Source organism: Artemia franciscana, chromosome 4 (assembly GCF_032884065.1).
Source record: "Artemia franciscana chromosome 4, ASM3288406v1, whole genome shotgun sequence".
NCBI classification, from domain to species: Eukaryota; Metazoa; Arthropoda; class Branchiopoda; order Anostraca; family Artemiidae; genus Artemia; species Artemia franciscana.
The window spans coordinates 45,999,183-46,019,525 of NC_088866.1; the positions used below are offsets into that span (position 1 = coordinate 45,999,183).

The 20,343-nt window shown below is 35.5% G+C and overlaps 2 protein-coding genes and 1 long non-coding RNA gene across 3 annotated transcripts in view; 2 read left to right on the plus strand and 1 right to left on the minus strand.

The window, feature by feature from the left end:
• Positions 1-20,343, minus strand: part of LOC136026498 (uncharacterized) — a 98,404-nt gene that overhangs the window by 4,939 nt on the left and 73,122 nt on the right. The gene's annotated exons all lie outside the window — the stretch shown is intronic.
• LOC136026497 (keratin-associated protein 19-5-like) lies at positions 5,936-6,749 on the plus strand. The gene is made up of 2 exons (XM_065703122.1): positions 5,936-6,035; positions 6,472-6,749. Exons 1-2 carry the CDS (start codon positions 6,021-6,023, stop codon positions 6,703-6,705), a joined length of 249 nt encoding a protein of 82 aa, XP_065559194.1. The 5' UTR covers positions 5,936-6,020; the 3' UTR covers positions 6,706-6,749.
• On the plus strand, positions 17,529-19,629 carry LOC136025667 (shematrin-like protein 2). The gene is made up of 2 exons (XM_065701646.1): positions 17,529-17,648; positions 19,339-19,629. Exons 1-2 carry the CDS (start codon positions 17,634-17,636, stop codon positions 19,570-19,572), a joined length of 249 nt encoding a protein of 82 aa, XP_065557718.1. The 5' UTR covers positions 17,529-17,633; the 3' UTR covers positions 19,573-19,629.

Below are 20,343 nucleotides of genomic sequence, written 5' to 3' on the forward strand. Positions count from 1 at the left end.
TAAATATTTCGGCGCAACTGGAGAATTTTTGATAAATACCTTTGGCCTGTCTCTATCACTACTCAATTGGATATTCAGTATAATTTTCACATATCCAAAGTAACTTCTACTATACATTGTATATTGTCCTATCTTGCAAAACCAATTATAATATAACTTACATACGTCTATTGTTGATATTACAACCCATTACGCTTCCATGATTGTATTTTTTCTCATCTTCATCTAATTTAGAATAAAAGTTCGGAAAAACATGGGGGAGCTACACAACTCTAATGTATCAAAACTTAAACACGCCGTTCTTATTCAAAAAAATCGAAACGTCCAAAAAATTGTCCTTAAATGAAATGATTTAAAGTGAAATGATTTTTCATGGCGTAAAACTAACTTAGATCAACATCAATTAATAAATGAAAACCAAAATGAGCACAAATTATAATAAATAAGTAAACCAAACTTAAAACGAGTAGAAACTACGAAAATTATGGCTGATAACCCCTCCCCCCATTTGTGGCTCTTAAGGAAAAGAGAATGATACGCACTTTTCTGAAAACAATCCATATTTTACACTGTGTGTTTCTATTTCTCATATTCTCGGGAAAAAAAAATCACCATCACAACCAAAATCAAACAGATCGTGGTAACAAACTGTAGTAAGGAGCGACCGCCTCAATAGTAACCAAAACTCTAAAAAACGGAATTTTTATAACAGTAGTTACATCAAAAGAATTGCATTTTAATGGTGATTTTATTTATATAAGTTTCGTTAAGTTTAGACTTACCCATCAAAAGTTACAAGCCTGAGAATATTTGCCGTATTTTAGAAAATAGGGGAAAACACCCCTTAAAAGTCATAGAATCTTAACGAAAATCACACCATCACATTCAGCGTATTAGAGAACCCTGCAGTGGAAGTTTCAAGCTCCTATCTACAAAAATGTGGAATTTTGCATTTTTTGCCACAAGACAGATCACGGATGCGTGTTTATTTGTTTGTTTTTTTTGCTGTTTTTTTCCCAGAGGTGATCGTATCGACACATTGGTCCTAGAATGTCGCTAGAGGGCTCATTCGAACCAAAATTAAAAGTTCTAGTGCCTTTTTTAAGTGACCTAAAAATTGGAGGGGACCTAGGCCCCTTCCCACGCTCATTTTTTCCCAAGGTCATCCTATCGAAATTCTGAGATTTTATTCAGCATAGTCGAAAAACCTAATAACTATGTCTTTGGGGACGAATTACTCCTCCGCAGTCCCCGTGGGAGGGGCTGCAAGTTACAAACATTGACCAGCGTTTACACATAGTAATGGTTATTGGGAAGTGTATAGACGCTTTCAGGGGGATTTTTCTTGATTGGGGGAGGGATTGAGGGGAGGGGGTTATGCGGGGGGATCTTTTCATGGAGGAATTTGTCGTGGGGGAATATAATTTCCATGAAGGGGTTGCACGATTTCTTAGTATTTTTTAAAGAACAATGAAAAAACAAATATGAAAAAGTTTTGCAACTGAAAGTAAGGAGCAGCTCTAAAACTTAAATCGAACATAAATTATTACGCATATGAGGGGTTCACTTCCTCCTAATATCTTTCTCTTTACGCTAAAGTAACTTTATTAATTCAACTATATATTCTACGGCCTTTGTGATTCAGGGGTGACCCGGCCTTTGTGACTTAAGGAATTGGGACAAAATATAAGCTTTAATGTAAAGAGCGAGGTATTGACAAGGAGTGAACATCCTCATATATGTAATATAAACATATGAATATAGAAGTTCGTTACGTAAGTTACGCATATTTTTACTAATAAAAACGTTCGTAAAAAATTAAATTTCTAGTTGCCTTTTTAAATAATCAGAAAATTGGAGGGTAACTAGGCCTACTCCCCCGCTTCTTTTTTCTTAAAATCTTCCGATCAAAACTATGAGAAAGCCATTTAGCCAGAAAAATAAATTAATATGCAAATTTTGTTTTAATTATTCATGTGTGGAGAGCCAAAATCAAAACATGCTTTAATTTAAAAACGTTCAGAAATAAAAAAAAAAACAGTTTTTTTTAACTGAAAGTAATGAGCGATATTAAAACTTCAAACGAACAGAACCTACTCTGTATATGAAAGGGGCCGTTCCTTCCTCAACGCCCCGCTCTTTACGCTAAAGTTTTTTACTGTTTTAAAAATTAGAGTTGAGAGAAAGAGTCAAACTTTAGCGTAAAGAGCGGGGCGTTGAGGAGGGAACAGCCCCTTTCATATACGGAGTAATTTTTGTCAGTCTTAAGTTTTAATATGGCTCCTTACTTTCAGTTAAAAAACTTGTTTTTTTTTCTGAAAAGGAACAAATGAATGCGGATTGACAGTTAAATATATAAATACTGACATTTGGTTCTGAACGTCTTAATAATCTTGGATTTATCAAAGTTAAAAATGAAAACATTTGAAATGTATTTTGTTTTCAGTAAAGTTTAAGTTATGTTCTGGTCTTCAGAAGACACGGGGCGTCAGCCCTACTCTTTTAATTCCTGCTCGTTTTAAGTTTGACTCGGTCGTTTATTGTAACTTCTGCTGATTTTGGTTTTCATTTATTGATTGATAAATTTTCGAGCTTAAAACTACCATAAGATAGTTTTACGCTTGAAAAATTATTTTACTTTATGTCATCCTCATATTTGGCTTAATGTAAATCTTTCCCTTTATTTGAAAAACTTCTTTTGCGGAATTTCTTTTATAAACTTAATATCTGTTCGATTTTAATTGACATGTTCCTATTGCCTTTTGTTTAATTAAACATACCATTCATAGTTCCCTGAAAGTTGCAACTTTATTCCCAAGTTATTCGTAAGATGTGCCATTTGACGTCCCGCATGAATAGTGTGTTTTGAATTAGTTCAAATTTCCCCTCAGGATTCCCAATAATTTAGCTTGACATCTGCGAATTCCCTCCCCCCCCCACTCGACACTCCCTGAAAATGGCAGCCTGATACCCAAAGGTATTGCAAAGAAATAGCGGATGTGTCATTTTTGATAACCTGGCAACCCACAGTGTCTTTATGGCACTTGGTATTTATCGAGTGACATGTAGTGATCGCAAATTCTGCCAATCGCTGTCGGTCTGTCTGTCTCGGTTTTGTTACTTTAGGCACTTCCAGGTAAGTTAGGAAGATGAAATTTGGCAGGCGTATCAGGAACCAAAACAGATTAAATTAGAAATTAATTAAATTAGAAAAAAGTGGGGGGACGGTTATATCGGAAAAATTAGAAAAAATGAGGTATTTTCAACTTACGAATGGGTGATCGAATCTAAATAAAATTTGAGGTTTGGAAGGATATCGTGTCTTAAAGCTCTTATTTTAAATCCCGACCGGATCAGGTGACATCGGGGGAGTTGGTGTAGGGAAACTGAAAATCTTGGAAAACACTTAGAGTAGAGGGACCGGGATGAAACTTCGTGAAAAAAATAAGCACAAGTTCTAGATACGTGATTGACATAACCAGAACGAATCTGCTCTCTTTGGGGGAGTTGGGGGGAGGGTTAATTCTGAAAAATTAGGAAAAAGAGGTATTTTTAACCTTTGAAGGAGTGATCGGATCTTAAAGAAATTTGATGTTTAGAAAGATATTGTGTCTCAGAGCTCTCATTTTAAATCTTGACCGGACACGTTGGCATTGGGGGGCTCAACCTAAAATCTTAGAAAACCCTTAGAGTGAAGGGATCGGGATGAAACTTGGTGGGGAAAATAAGCACAAGTCCTAGATACGTAATTGACATAACCGGAGCGGATCCGCTCTCTTTGGGGGAGTTGGGGGGAAGGGTTAATTCTAAAAAATTAAAAAAATGAGGTATTTTCAACTTACGAAGAAGAGATCAGATTTTAATGAAATTTCATATTTAGAAGGACCTTGTAACTCAAATCTCTTATTTTAAATCCCAACTGGATCCAGTGTCATTGGGGAAGAGCGGAAATCTTGGAAAACGCTTAAAACGGAGAGATCAGGATGAAACTTGGTGGGAAGAATAAGCACAAGTCCAAGATAAGTGACAGACATAACCGGAACGAATCCACTCTCTTTGTTGGATTTGGGGAGGGGGAGCAATTCAGAAAAATTAGAAAAAATTTGGTATTTGTAACTTACGAACACGTGATCAGATCTTAATGAAATTTGATATTTAGAAAGATCTTGTCTTTCAGAACTCTGATTTCAAATCCCGACCAAATCTAGTGACATTGGGGCGATTTGGAGGGATGGAAACCGGAAATCTTGGAAACTGGAAATCTTGGAAAACGCTTAGAGTGGAGAGATCGGGATGAAACTTGATGGGAAGAATAAGCACAAGTTATAGATACGTGATTGATATAATTGGACCGGATCCGTTCTCTTTGGGGGAGCTAGGGGTTGTTAATTTGGAAAAATTAGAAAGATTGAGGTATTTTTAACTTGAGAACGGGTGACTGAATCTGAATGAAATTTGATGTTTAGATGGAATCATGTATCAGAGCTCTTATTTCAAATCCCAATCAGACCTGTTGACATTGAGGGGAGTTGGAGAGGGAAAACGGGAATCTTCAAAAACACTTATAAATGTCGTAGATTCGTGATTGATGAAATCGGACTGAATCCACTCTCTTTGGGGGAGTTACGGGGTGGAGTTCAGTGCCATGGCGAGTTTGGTGCTTCTGGACGTGCTAGGACGATAAAAATTGGTAGGCGCGTCAGGAAGCTACACAAATTGACTTGATAAAGTCGTTTTCTCCGATTCGACCATCTGAGAGGCTGAACGGATAGAAAAAATAGGAAAAATTGAAGTATTTTTAACTTATGAGTGGGTGATCGGATCTTAGTGAATTTTATATTTAGAAGAACCTCGTGACTCAGAACTCTTATTTTAAATCCGAACCAGCATTAAGCCTTTGATTTTCCTTTTAAAGCAATCTATAAATTCTTAGAATGTTGCTAGAGCTCATACCATACGAGCCAGATCATTCCACATTGTAAAACAGTTCATCCTTGGGTCGTAAACACAAACTATCCAGTCTATAGTTCAGTTCAGTTCAGTTAAGAAAGTTCACTCCTCCCTACGACATACAATGGGAATTCAATATACCCATTCCCCCTTGTTTTCTTCAGCAGTGCCTGAAAGTTGGAACTTTATCCCCCAATTCACTCTGAATATGTCATAAATACGCCATTTCGATGACTTGAATACACTTAGTGTCTTTCGACCAACCTATGCCCATACCCAAGTCTAAACTCAAAATATAATTGAACCCCCCCCCCTTCCATCAAGTCTTAGCTATGTCTCTGAAGCCTTTACGAATTGAAAAAAAAAACGAGAGGACCTAGTCATATTTGATTTACTCAGATATGCATGTGACAGACTATGCACTTGGATAAATCTGGGAATCTTCCCCTAGAGATTGAATCTAGAGAGAGAATCTTCCTGAGATTGTAGGTATGACGTCAATCCTGGAGGCATACTTATTAGCCCTTTTGACTTTTTGAGTAAAATGACTGTCTATAAACTGTAAGGTGATATACAGGGGTCTATAGAGGCTCGGGTAGCAAAAAAGGGCATAGGGGGGAGGCTGGATCCTGGTAAGGGAGGGAGGCTAGATTTCCTACTATGAGAAAAACATTAATTACTGGCTAAAGCACAATTTATTACGAAATTGGCAAACATCCTTATATTTCAAAGAGCCACACCCTGATTCCTATGTGTTGCCACAGATTCTTAGAAGAGGGAGAGATGTTGCGCAACACAAGCTTAAATCAGTTTTTATCTAGTGCTTTTAAAATGCTTACTTTTTTCAAACACTCTAAAAGCTTGTTTTCCTTTTTCTAGTATATTTTGTTGTAAAAGTTATGAACTTGGCGCTTAACCAACTGCTTGACCTTATTTACAATGAAATAATATAGTGCAGATTTCAAGGTTTCAAAGGATGAAGATTTCTAAATATAAGCAACTAAAAAATATCGTTTCTGCATCAGAACTGAAACAGTTTTCAAAGAAACTTGAGATTAAAAATATAGACAATGATGAAACTATTTGTAAGTCATCCTTTTTTCAAAAGTTGTTGATGTTATTAAAACAAAATTAAATTGCTGACTTACGAAATTATTTTAATTTCATCTTATTCCAAAGCTTATTTCTTTTTGTGTCATTTTTATCATGTCTATATATGCTACGTCTATAGGTATTTTGTTTTTATTATGTTTCCTCATTTAATAAATTTTATAGGGATCAATTTTGATTAATACTGACTAGTAAAACGTAGATATTTCTTTCCTTTAATGGTCTTTTCTGTATAATAAAAGAGAAAAATAGTACACGAGTAGTAGAAAGAATAATAGGAAAATAGAAGAAGAAAAAGAAGAATAGTAGGGCATACAATGAGAATGTTAATAAAATGTTGATTATGATATATATTTTTTACAGAAAAGTTGATACATCCACATTGTTACTAATCAATTTCTCTTTTTCAAGGTTTTGCTCACCCTTTTCTCAATCTCTATGTGCGCGCCAACAGAAGAAAAAAAGGAGGCCACAGACATTCAAGGAAGTGAATCATTCCTTCCAAGCTACGGTTTTGGCTATGGTGCTGGACTTGGGCTTGGATACGGTGGATTTTATGGTGCTTACGGTGCTGGATCATACAGAGGCATTTACAGTCCTTATTACGGTGGATATGGTTATGGCCGTGGACTTGGTTACTGGTGAACTGATTCAGCCGATTTGTCATTCTTAAATGTGAAATAAATTTTTATATCAAAAGTATTACTATCTGTAGAAAGAGAGAGAATGCAGACCTTTTTTTATTATTTATTTATTTATAGATTACAAACCTTAAATTTTCCCATCTCAGGTAGTATTCGAATAGGAATCTAGAAAGTTGTTTTTCTTATTTTTATTGACACACATAAATGTAAAATAGCAGGAAGGGTGCGATGTGTGTGACTTGAAGTAGAGACAGATGAACTAGTACCAACGTGAAGGGTTCGTTTTCCCCTACATTCTTGTTAATGTTTACCCACAAAGAAATAAACACTATAGAATATATAACTCCATTAAATACTTTAAAATATTGCCAAATGCTAAAGAATGACAGTGATCACACAGGAAGTGAGAACAATAGACGCTTATATTTTTCCTATGTGTGAAATCGGGTTAAATTGAATAGAAACACGTATTTCAGTTATTAAGGCATAGTCCATTATTGAAAGTTAAAGCGGGGAGTTTTTCGTTTTCGTAAAATAAAATCTAGACAAAAAATATACAGTCCACTATTAATACTTACTAACTTTTGAAAGTTGTATTTTAAAGAAGCTTCCAGAGAGAAAGCTGAGACACGTTCAATATTTAAAAGACATTTCCGACAAAATTAGAGAAGAAAAGAGCAATAATAATAATGGCTAAAAGTTTCGAAAAACAGCTGCTTGCATTTAAAAAATATTACTTTGTACCTTTTTTGAGGTTTAAATAACCTGATTAATCCTTTTCTTCCTTGTTATAGGTTCATACTAACTATTTCCCTACAGCTTGTTGCTATGTTTTATAATGGATATAGTTCTGACTTTAACCAGTTCATTGTCATTTCTTTTTCACAATGACCTGTTGAATAGGCTATATGTCTCATTGAGGCTTATTGTGCAAAAACATTGAGATATACATCGAACAGATATTTTTAGTGGACTTATGGTCCACTTGCCAACATCCCTGAACACTCAAAATATACCTCTCCCTAAAACTCTTTAACCTCATACAACCCCGAGATTTACTGTTTTAAATTTTATCTGGTTATTTACCTCACTATTTAGACGTAAGTAGATTATAATGCCCATTGGAGACAATAGTACAAAAACGTTTAGGCAAATCACAAACATAAAATCTTAACCCCTTCCCCTTAGAAAACAACATTTTGAAGCTCCCAATCCCCCCTGTTCCCCCTTGACAGTACTTCAAACTTTTAACCTCAACCCCCATGTCACTCTCAATATATTGTCAAGGGTATTTTGATGACATGAGTACAAAAAAGGAAAGGAAACGGCACTAGACTTAATCCAAACCAGCGTTGCTATTTAAGTGTTTCAATTTTTCTCCTATTTTTCTTTTTACAACAACTTGCTTTACCCCGGGCAGCGCAATACCGCTATCTGAATAAAGAGCGAAATGGGCTCTCTACTATATACAGCTTATTTCTCTCTTTTTTTTCACCAAGATACTTTCTTTGGAAAGATTTGTCGTAGAAACTTCAGAAGGTGGCTCGCACCATTGGAAATTGAAAGTTTTAATATCCTTACCAGAGTCAAAACAGACTAAGGGGCAATCAGTCTCCCTCCAACACCCCTTTTTACTGTGATCAAATCTAATCAAAATTTTTAGATAGCCATCTCGCTTAGCATGGTTGAAAGGCCAGATGAATATGCCTCTATGAATGGCATGACCCCGCAAGGCCCTTGTGGTAAGGGTTGTAAGCTATTCAATTTTCCCTTTCTAATATATAGTATTTGTTGCTGGTAAAATGATGTAAATGATAAGGGGGTGTTCTATTGACAAAGAAAAATGACTGCCGGTACGCTACTACTACTGCAAATACTTCTACTGCTACTGCTGCTACTACTACTTCAACTAGTGCTGGTGCTTCAGTTGTGATTACCAACAAGGTTAAAGCTTTTCAGGTAAAGTTTTTCACATATCAAACAGTTCGTGGTAAAGAACTGTAGTAAGGAGCTACACGGCTCAATGATAACTAAAACTCTAAAAAATGGAATTTTGATACCAATAATAACATCCAAAGAATTGTATTTAAATGCCGATTTTAAATATATAAGTTTCATCAAGTTTAATCTTACCCATCAAAAGTTACGAGCCTGAGAAAATTTTCCATAATTTAGAAAATAAGGGGAAACAACCCCTAAAAGTCAAGCTCCTATCTACAAAAATGTGGAATTTTGTATTTTTTGCCAGAAAGCAGATGACGGATGCTTGTTAATTTGTTTGTTTGTTTTTTTGTTTTTTGTAGTTTTTTCTCCCAGGGGTAATTGTATCGATCTAGTGGTCCTAGAATCTCGTGAGAGAGCTGATTCTAATGGAAATCAAAAGTTCTAGTGCCCTTTTTAAGTGACCAAAAAAATTGGAGGGCACCTAGGCCCCCTCCCACGCTAATTATTTTCCCAAAGTCACCGAATCAAAATTCTGAGATAACCATTGTATTCAGCGTAGTCAAAAAATCTTATAACTGTGTCTTTGGGAACGATTTACTCCCCCAAGGTCCCCGTGGGAGGGGCTACAAGCTACAAACTTTGACCAGTGCTTACATATAGTAATGGTTATTTGGAAGTGTACATACGTTCTCAGGGATATTTTTTGGTTTTGGGGGGTTGAGAGGAGGGGGACATGTTGGGAGAATTTTCGATGGAGCAATTTATCATGGGGGAAGAAAATTTCCATGATGGGAGCGCAGGATTTTATAGTATTTAAAAAAAAAAACATAGCAGAATTAAAACTTAAAACAAACAGAAATTATTATGCATATGATGGGCTCAGCTCCTCCTAATACCTCACTCTTTACGCTAAAGTATTTTTTGTAATTTCAACTATTTATTCTACGGCTTTTGTGATTTAGGGGGTCATACTTAAGAAATTGGGACAAAATTTCAGCTTTAGTGTAAAGAGTGAGTTACTGACGAGGTGGTGAACCCCCTCATATATGTAATAAAAACATGAGACTAAAGAAGTTCGTTACGTAAGCTAATTTATAAGTTACGTATAACTTTTACTAACAAAAACATTGGTAAAAAATTAAAAGTTCTAGTTGCCTTTCTAAGTAACCAAAAATTTGGAGGGCAACTAGGCCTTCTCCCCCGCTCCTTTTTTCTCAAAATCCTTCAATCAAAAATATGAGAAAGCCATTCAGCCAAAAAAATAAAAAAAACAAATTTCGTTTTAATTATTCATCTGCAGAGAGTCAAAAATCAAAACAGGGATTGGTTCAAAAACGTTCAGAAATTAAATAAAAAAAACAATTTTTTGTAACGGAAAGTAAGGAGCCACATTAAAACTTAAAACGAACAGAAATTACTTCGTATGAGAAAGGGGCTGCTTCCTCATCAACCCCCTGCTCTTTACGATAAAGTTTTTTACTGTTTTAAAAAGTAGAGTTAAGAGAAAGAGTCAAACTTGCCTTTTCGCTAGTTTAACATCCCCTCACTATGCCCGAAAAATTATCAACTTAATACACTAAGCCGTTCCTTCTATTTTATTGATGCACCCTTTTGACAACCGACAAACGCATAGTTTGTATATATTTAATTCATCACCTCCTTGAAGTTTTTCATGAAAATTCTGTCTTATTACCCTCACCCTTAGTTAAACTAATAGACAAGCAGTATTTCTTAGCCGGTCCTGAAAAATTCCTGATACGCCCTTTTGACAATCTTTTTGCACATTCTGCGTCTTGATTTCGCTTTAGTTCTCTGTAAACATTTCTTCAAAACATTTTCTGCCTTAACACCCTTAGCATCATCAGTATTAGTAAGCATTGGTGTGGTAGTTAGAACAGTAGTAGTTTTAGTGGTAGTAGCAGTATGTAAGATATTGCCTTTTGGTCAGTTAAATACCCCCTTCACTATTCCCTCAAATCTTCAAATTAATTCCCTAAGCCGTTCATCAGATATTGCTGAAACAACATTATGCATGCTACCACTGTCATTTCAACTACTGTTATTGTTATAATTACTACCATTACAATGAACAAGGACATTAAGATGCAACTCTTTGGGAATAATGGGGATAACATTAAACTAAATCAAAGCTCACTATGTACTTTCAGGTTACCAAAAGTCTATGTCAGCATTATCCTAGGAATAGCTTGGGGATTAAATTGAAACTTTTAAGGCATCTTGAGGGTATATTGAGCTAACTCAAAAGGCACTATATGCATACTACTGCTAATAGAATTGGTGCTAAAATCATTACTACAAGTACTACAATTACTACTGCTTCTTCTACTATTCCAATGACTACTACTACTACTACAAATACTATTATAAATATAAATACGTTCTGAGACCTAGCTATGCAGCTAGGTCGATGTAGAAATTGCTAGGTCTGAGACCTAACAACGTATTTATTTATCCAACTTAATCGTGGAAAATCAGTATTTGTGGATTATTTAACATTAAAAAAATAGATTTATAATGAAACAGTAAGTTTGAGACCAATGTTTTGAGAAAATAGTAGGAGTACCATAAAAAATTCAAATGATCTTAATGAAAATCAAACTATTAAGATTCAGTATATCAGAGAACCATTTTGTAGAACTTTTAAGCCTCTATCCACAAAAATGTGGAATGTTTATATTATTTGCCAGAAGAAGATCACGTTTGCATCTTTAGTTTTAATTTTTTGTTTACTCTATGGGATGTAGAATCAAAACATCAATCCTACAAGACGGGGAGAGGGTTCATTCAAACGGAGATTGAAAGTTCTACTGCTCTTTTTAAATGACAAAACAGGTTGAAGGGCGATTAAACCCCTCACACGCCCCCTTTCCCCTAAATATATCTGATCAAAATTTTGCGATAGCTGTTCTCCTTAGTATTGTTGATAGGTCCTATAATTATGTCTTTGAGGATACAATAACCTCCTGCAGCCCCTATACCTTTTAGAGAAGTCATGCTACCCATAGATTATGCAAGTGGAGCATTTTCTCAGCTGAAGAATATTTGGAGATGTAGAAACTACTCTCAGAAGTTGAAATTGCGGTTGCTTTGGAGCAATGAGAGCCTTGGAGCCTTTCATAGAATGCTGAGAAATGACTACTCGACTATACAAGTGCCTATGTAAAATCTTTGCAATACATTGGACCGACAGAATAATCAATGCTCAAATAAGGACAGGTACCGAACAACCACCTGTGACCGACAAATTTGGTGCATGACCTATGAAAACAAGAAAGAAGATAATAAATGAAAAGACAAAAATCAAAGAGGTGAAGAAACGAGGATTTTGTCAGCCAGTAGCAAAATATGAAAAACAAGCAAATATTTCGACTAAGACTTCCGCCAAGTCGTCCTCAGTGCTCAAAAAAATTAAAAAGAGGAAAAAGAAAAAAAGAAACAAAGAAGAAACAACAACAAATTCCAACCTTCCTAAGTGAACTGTACGAGAGGAAAAAAGACACTGTCAAAAAGTTACCAATTAGATTGAATAAGTATCCTTTGCCTTGCAACAGATTTTGCCTGTCTACAATTTTGGTTTACATTAGATATGTGGACAGGTTGTCTTAAATTAGACTGGGTGAAAATATTCATGGAGTCTTTTAACATTAAAGTGTTATAAATTGGGCTTAAGAAAATATCTCCCGTGTCTCTATTTATAGCCACATATCTATTTATATGTTTTTTTTATTCTCAATTGCCTCTTTAAAAGATTGCGGTAGGCAATTTACGGTAGATATTAAAGTTGCCTCTTCAAAAAGAACTAAATGGTCAGGATTTTCGTATATATGCTGGGCGAGAGCTGAATCAAAGTTGTCATTTTTATTTTCAAATCTCAGGGACTCATCTATCGAAATTACGTGTTCATGCAATCGTTCCCCTTGTTGTTGATGGGTCCTGCCAATGTAAAATTTTCCACATGAACACGGGACTCTGTAGACACTACTACCTAGTATAGGGTCCGTTTTATTCTTTCCCGAGTTGAAAAAATGTTCAACTTTTTGCTCAGTTTTGAAAGAAGCAGAGAGATTATGTTTTTTTTAAATTTTTCCAAGTTTGTCGCTGAGTTTCGAGACGCATGGTAATGTAGTGAAAGTCTTTTTCCCAATTGCCAGTGTAACTGGATCAAGGGGGACGGGCTCCCTATTTTCCTGTTTTACCTTTTTTAATCGTCTATCTATTATATTTTCAATGAGATTGAATCCTCGTTTTTTCACCTATTTGATTTTTGTCTTTTCATTTATTATTTCCTCTATTATAAATAGTACTTCAAATACTACTACGATTACTAATTCTAATATTGAGGCTGAAGGGGTTAAGGCTAAGCTTCTGGCAATCTTGAGGTGCATGTTGAACTAAATTGAACTAAATTTAGTGGATGCAGGTTATCAAAAGGGTGCATCAGCAACATCCCAAGATCAGCGTGGAGCATTAAGTTTAAACTATCAGTGCATAATGAAAGGGGAATATTGAACTGAATCAAAAGACACTTTTTGTATACATGGTGTCAAAGGAGTGTAACAGTAATGTCTCGGGAACAACAAAGGGTAGTAAGTTGAAACTTTCAGCGCTAATACTATTGTTACTGGTTGTTCCATAAAATAGGCTAAAAAGATTTTTTCAAGGAAAAGTTGACGAGGTAGGTTTATATAGTTAAACATCTCATTATATAATGTCTCTGGAAACAGCTTTTAAAGTTTTATTTTCCTGGAAATTTTGAGGGTATGTAGAACTAAATCAAAAGGTACAATGTGTATCCAGAATGTCAACAGGGCGTATGTGCAATCTCCCGGGAAAATCTTCGAGTGTTATGCTGAAACTTTCAGAGCATGTTACTGCGATGTTGGACTAAACTAAAAGACACTATACGTATTCAAGTGTACCATAAGGGCGTGCTTGTGATATCTCAGGAATAGGCAAAGGTATTGAGTGAAACTTTCAAGGCATGTGAAAAGGGATGTTTAACAGGATATGGTTGTTAGAAGGGCACATCTGCAATACCTCTGAAGGAGCAAAGGGGATTAAAGTGAAGCCTTCAGGGTGTGTGGGGTGTCTGTTGTACCAGATGAAAGCACATTATGTGAATTTAGGTGGTCAAAAGGATATGACACAGATGAAACATTTCAGAAATTTATTAGGGTTTCAAGTTAACAACTTCAAGGGAAGTTGAGGAGGGTGTAAAATTAAATCAATATATACTATGTGTATCCTTATTGTCCAAAGGGCACCTCTACAATACACTAGGCAAAACTGAGGGTATTACTTTGAAACTATAGGGCATGTTTTTAGCAATGTTAACTATATCAAAAGACATTATGTGCATCCAATTTTGTCCATAGGGAACATCTGCGATATTTCGAGAACGGTTAAGGACATTCAGAAAAAAACGGTCCAGGTTTGTTGAGAGGGAAGTTGAATTAGATAAAAACAAACTATGTAGCCTTCATCCAAGGTTATGAAAAGGGCATATCTTTCTTACCTCAGGAAATGCTAAGGGAATTAAGTTGAAATTTTCAAGGCATGTGGGGGATGGCTGATTATTAATTTTCTGTACTCAAGGTTGTGACATGTTGGGGGGGGGGCTATAACCATTAAGCACTTTAGAACCCATAATATCAGGGTTTTTTTCAACTCAATATATTTTAATATTTTCCCAATTGCCCATCCATCCAAATCATTATACTCCGACTATTATTGAAAATTACTGCAAAAATTTTATTCATTATATAAATAGTCAAAATCTGAATTCGTAGAGAAAAAATTCAAGAAAATCTAAGATATCCTTTCTTAACCATTGACAGAGGCCATGTCTATTAAAAACAAACAGAAAATTAAAGTTAAATGATTTTTTTATGCATGAAATGACAATAACTTAGAATCAATAAATTAATTAAACCCAAACAAACAGAAATTACAATAGTCAACCTCAAAACGAGCAGAATTATTGCAAAATGGAATAGGAATAAAGCTTCCTGAGCTTTTTTCAAGAACTTGATTTGTACTTTACTCAAGACAAAACACATTTTAAACGTTTTTTTTTCTTTTACAACTTTAATAAGTATCAAATTTTTGAGGTTTTCAGGATTCAGCTTTGCTTAGGCAGAGTCAATACCAAACGCTTTTAAACTGGAGAGGGGAGAAGAGCAATACACAAGTAAGCAAGGAAGTAAGTAAGACGGCACTAGACCCTTAAGGTCCAAACCGGCGGTGCTGATCTCCGTTTCATGGCCCTTCAGCCAGGAAGTGCAATGGGGGGCTGGGGGCCAACCATCCTGTGCTTTCTTACACCCTTCCTGCTTACTTTCCCCAGATTTCTCCAGGTACCCATTTAGAGCTGGGTCGACTATGGTTGACCTTACAGAGTCACGCCACTGGCCCCCGTCCCAAACTAAATACACGAGATAATTAAAAATTTGAATAACCGTCCATACGACCAAAATCGAGGCAGTACTAGTTTTTTGGTTTTGTTTTCTTTAGGTTTGATAGGATAAGTGTACAAGAAAAGATACGCGTCATTCACACCGGACGCCAAGAATTGGTTGGTGAGCCTCTACCACTGGACGGGTGTGGATGCAGAACTGCCAACTTCATTACTAATAATAGTAACTTTTCTTCGTTACCACTTAAAGAAATATGTTCCATTGAGGACTTGGGGCATGTCCATACCACATTTACTTTTTTACTGTTGGGTGTTCGGTATCCATTATAAAATCATTTCCAAAAATAAGTTTTTAGACAGCTTAAAAACAAATATAGGCTTGTATTTTCCAAAAATTTCTGTGGAAATCCCCTTAAAACTCTTCTTTTGTCTGGAGAGTATCCCATACCTCCAGCCCCCAGTTTTGAACCCTTCCTTACCCCAGTCAAAATGCTTAAATTATGCCCATGCCTTTTTCAAATATTCCGAAGGGGTGTCTTCCTCTTTGCATTATAATCAGTAGTCATCCTTAGGAATATTAAATAAAAAAAACAAGTTTTTTAAATGAAAGTAAGGAGCGACATTAAAACTTAAAATGAACAGAAATTACTCCGTATATGAAAGGGGCTTTTCCTTCTCAACGCCCCGCTCTTTACGCTAAAGTTTGACTCTTTCTCTTAACTCAACATTTTAAAACAGTAAAAAAACTTTAGCGTAAAGAGCGGGGCGTTGAGAAGGAAAAGCCCCTTTTATATACGGAGTAATTTCTGTTCGTTTAAAGTTTTAATGTCGCTCCTTACTTTCATTTAAAAGACTTGTTTTTTTTACTTAATTTCTGAACGTTTTTGAATCAACGCATATTTTGATTTTGGCTCTCCGCAGAGGAATAATTAAAACAAAATTTGTATATTTTTTTTTTTTGGCTAAATTGCTTTCTCATAATTTTGATCGAATGATTTTGAGAAAAAAGAGCGAGGGAGGAAGCCTAGTTGCCCTCTGATTTTTGGTTAATTAAAAAGGCAACTAGAACTTTTAATTTTTTACGAATCTTTTTATAAGTAAAAGATATACGTAACTTATAAATTAGCTTACGTAAAGAACTTTTGTATGCTTATTTTCTTATTACATATATAAGGGGGTTTGCCCCCTCGTCAGTACCTCGCTCTTTACACTAAAGCTTAAATTTTGTCCCAATTCATTAAGAATGACCCCTGAATCACAAAAGCCGCAGAATAAATAGTTGATATTACTAAAAATACTTTAGCGTAAAGAGCGAAGTATTAGGAGGAGGTGAGCCCCTCATATGGGTAATAATTTCTGTTGGTTTTAAGTTTTAATGCTGCTGCTTACTTCTAGATGAAAAAAAAACTTTTTCATTGTTTTTTTTAAGTAATGCTAGTAAATCTTGCGCTCCCTTCATGGAAAATTTCTTCCCCCATGACAAATTCCTCGATGGGAAGTTCCCCCAGCATATCCCCCTCTTCTCAACCCCTACCTTCATTCACAAAATCCTCCTGAAAACGCCTGTACACTTCCCAATAACCATTACTATATGTAAGCACTGGTCAAAGTTTTGAACTTGTACCCCTCCCACAGGGACTGTGGGGGAATAAGTCGTCCCCAAAGACATAGTTATAAGGTTTTTCGACTACGTTGAATAAAATGGCTATCTCAGAATTTTGATCCGTTGACTTTGGGAAAATAATTAGCGTGGGAGGGGGCCTAGATGCCCTCCAATTTTTTTGGTCACTTAGACGGGGCACTAGAACTTTTTATTTCCGTTAGAGTGAGCCCTCTCGCAACATTCTAGGACAACTGGGTCGATACTATCACCCCTGGGAAAAAAACAAACAAACAAATAAACACGCATTAGTGATCTGTCTTCTGGCAAAAAATATAAAATTCCACATTTTTGTATATAGGAGCTTGAAACTTCTACAGTAGGGTTCTCTGATACGCTGAATCTGATTGTGCGATTTTCGTTAAGATTCTATGGCTTTTAGGGGGCGTTTCTCCCTATTTTCTAAAATAACGCAAATTTTCTCAGGCTCGTAACTTTTGATGGGTAAGACTAAACTTGATTAAACTTATATATTAAAAATCAGCATTAAAATGTAATTCTTTTGATGTAGCTATTGGTGCCAAAATTCCATTTTTAGACTTTTGGTTACTATTGAGCCGGGTCGCTCCTTACAGTTCGTTACCACGAACTGTTTGACTAAGGTTAAATAACTGTCTATTGTTTTATTTTAATTCCCAAAACAATCCAGCAATGTAAATGAGAACAACAGGCATATTGGGTAATCCGGAAAAAGATGAAACGCAATTGAAAACAACAATTAAAATTTAGTTTTTCAAGTTCTTCAACTCTATTTACGATAAAATAAAATTGCGCATTTTTCAAGGTTTCGGAGAATAAGAATCGTTGAATATAAGTACCTGAGAGGCACCTTTTTCTGCATCAGAACTGAAACAGCTCTCTAAGAAACTTAATTATCTGAACACCGAAAATGATGAAGATATTTGTAAGTCCAACTTTTTAGATATTTTTCCTCTCTAAAAAAATGAACTATTGACTTTTAACGTAGTTTCTAATTTTTTTTTTTTTTCCCACTGTCCATTAAATTCACGCATCTTATTTTTTATTTTAATAAGCTTTTCATATTTGAGACTCAAATGTCTTCACAATGCAATCTTGATTACGGCTAAGGATGTAGACATTAGGCTAAACCAGTTCTGGGAAAAAGACGGACTTTTTAATTATCTTCTTTCAACTTATTGGTAAAATACTACATTCTCTATTTCAAAAGGTCACAATATTTGCACCCAAAACGGGTGTTAGAATAAGAAAATGTGTACGAACCAAGCAAAGGAGAGAATCATTCCAAAAATTAAGGACTGCTCCAATGAAATGTTCATAAATGTCAGCACCATCTAGTATCTGGTAACACTTGGAATTTTTTTTTAAATCCTTGTAATCATTTTTATGTCAGGATCTGAGATCAGACACTTATTACTAAACTAACTTTACCAATGGCTCTAATTAAAATGATTATCCTAATAATTACATGGAAAAAATACCAAGTGCCGTCAAGCGCTAGATGGCGTTAATAGTTCCTTTGTTGATACTAACAAAAGTCTCCACTCTTATAAGTTACAAATACTGTTTGCCAGCAGGCATAGATGAAACGCTAGGGAATTAACCTTTTTGCTAGAAATGCCAAAGGGGTGTTAACCATGTAGCATCCATATAAGTGATCGTGGCAAAATGTTGGGAAAAGGGGGGATAACTAACAACACTTCTTAGCACCAATTTCCTTACTATGTTGTTACGTTTCCATCACACTTCGCAAAAACCTGTCCGTCTTAAGAATACCAAACTGATATCGGAATAAATTAAAAAAAATTTCAATCAATTAGATGCTTAGAAAAAGAAAAATTTATGTTAAAAGAGGGAGGTAATACCAGTAAACCCTCCCCCCTTGTTCTGTTTTTTTTAAGTTAGTCCTGGTTATAATTAAAGAAATTTCACTCAGTTTTTTTTTTTTTATAGAAAAAGGGAAACACTATACTTTTCGGTGTCTAGAGTGGACGTATACCATCCTACTTTATAATCCATCTCCTTTTAAGGTATTCTCATTGAAAATGTCTCGTTTTGTAATTTTCATCTGAATAAATAAAAAAAAATTGCCCCCCTCCTCTTAGATTTGAAAACTTATTTCAACCTAAATATTTGTGAATTAACGCCACTGATTTTCAATGTAAAGACTTTATTTTTTTATCTCTAAAGTGAAAATTATTGTTTACACAATTGTTGTTGTTGGCAGAGCGATTAGTTGGTACATTGGACTTGCAATCGCAACAAGGGTGCGTCGTCATTCTTTTTATTTGCAGTGGGGGTTGGTAGTGTGACCGCAACCTCAGCCTTCAGGAAACTGTGGAGCTTAAGGTTAAACTTGGAAAAGTATTTGACCCAATGGTCTCAATAACATATATGCTACCAGAATTAAACGCTTTCAAACAATTAGTAGAATAATTTAAGTGCTGTATTTTCCCCCTGGTCGTTCCTTTTGATGGGGTAGTTCTTAATAATTTGTCCTTGAAAAACTTGAACTTTTTATTTCCCTGAATGCAGGGAATATAAGGAGATTCATTTTTATTGCAAAAAAAAACCTGGTAAGGTCCGCAGTACGACTAATTAATTTTACTTTTTAGGTTTTTCTCGCCCTTTTTGCAATTGCTTTCTGCGCACCAGCAGAAGAAAAAAAGGAGGCCACAGACATTGAAGGAAGTGAATCCTTCCTTCCAAGTTATGGTTTTGGTTACGGTGCAGGACTTGGTTATGGTTATGGTGGACTTTATGGAGGCTACGGAGTTGGATTAGGAAGAGGCCTCTACAGCCCCTATTATGGTGGATACGGCTATGGTCGTGGCCTTGGCTACTGGTGAACATATTTAATCCTCTTTTTGACTTTTGTTTTCAAATAAATTTTCATGTCCAAATTACATATTTCTTTTGTATCAAACAATTCGAGGTAACAAACTGTAGTAAGGAGCGACCCGGCTCAATAGTAACCAAAACTCTAAAAAATTGAATTTTGATATCAATAGCTACATCATAAGAATTGCATTTTAATGCTGATTTTAAATATATAAGATTCATCAAGTTTAGTCCTACCCATCAAAAGTTACGAGCCTGAAAAAATTTGCCTTATTTAGGAAAATAGGGGGAAACACCCCCTAAAAGTCGTAGGATCTTAACGAAAATGACACCAGCAGATTCAGCGTATCAGAGAACCCTGTTGTAGAAGTTTCAAGCTCCTATCTACAAAAATGTGGAATTTTGTATTTTTTCCCAGAAGACAAATCACGGGTGCGTGTTTATTTGTTGTTTTTTTGTTTTTTTTTTCCCAGGGGCCATTGTATCGACCAAGTAGTCCTAGAATGTCGCAAGAGGGCTCTTTCTAACGGAAATGAAATGTTCTAGTGCCCTTTTAAAGTGACCAAAAAAATTGGAGGGCATCTAGGCCCCCTCCCACGCTCATTTTTTTCCCAAAGTCAACGGATCAAAATGTTGAGATAGCCATTTTGTTCAACATAGTCGAAAACCATAATAACTATGTCTTTGGGGATGACTTTCTCCCCCACAATCCCTGGCGGAGGGGCTGCAAGTTACAAACTTTGACCAGTGTTTACATATAGTAATGGTTATTGGGAAGT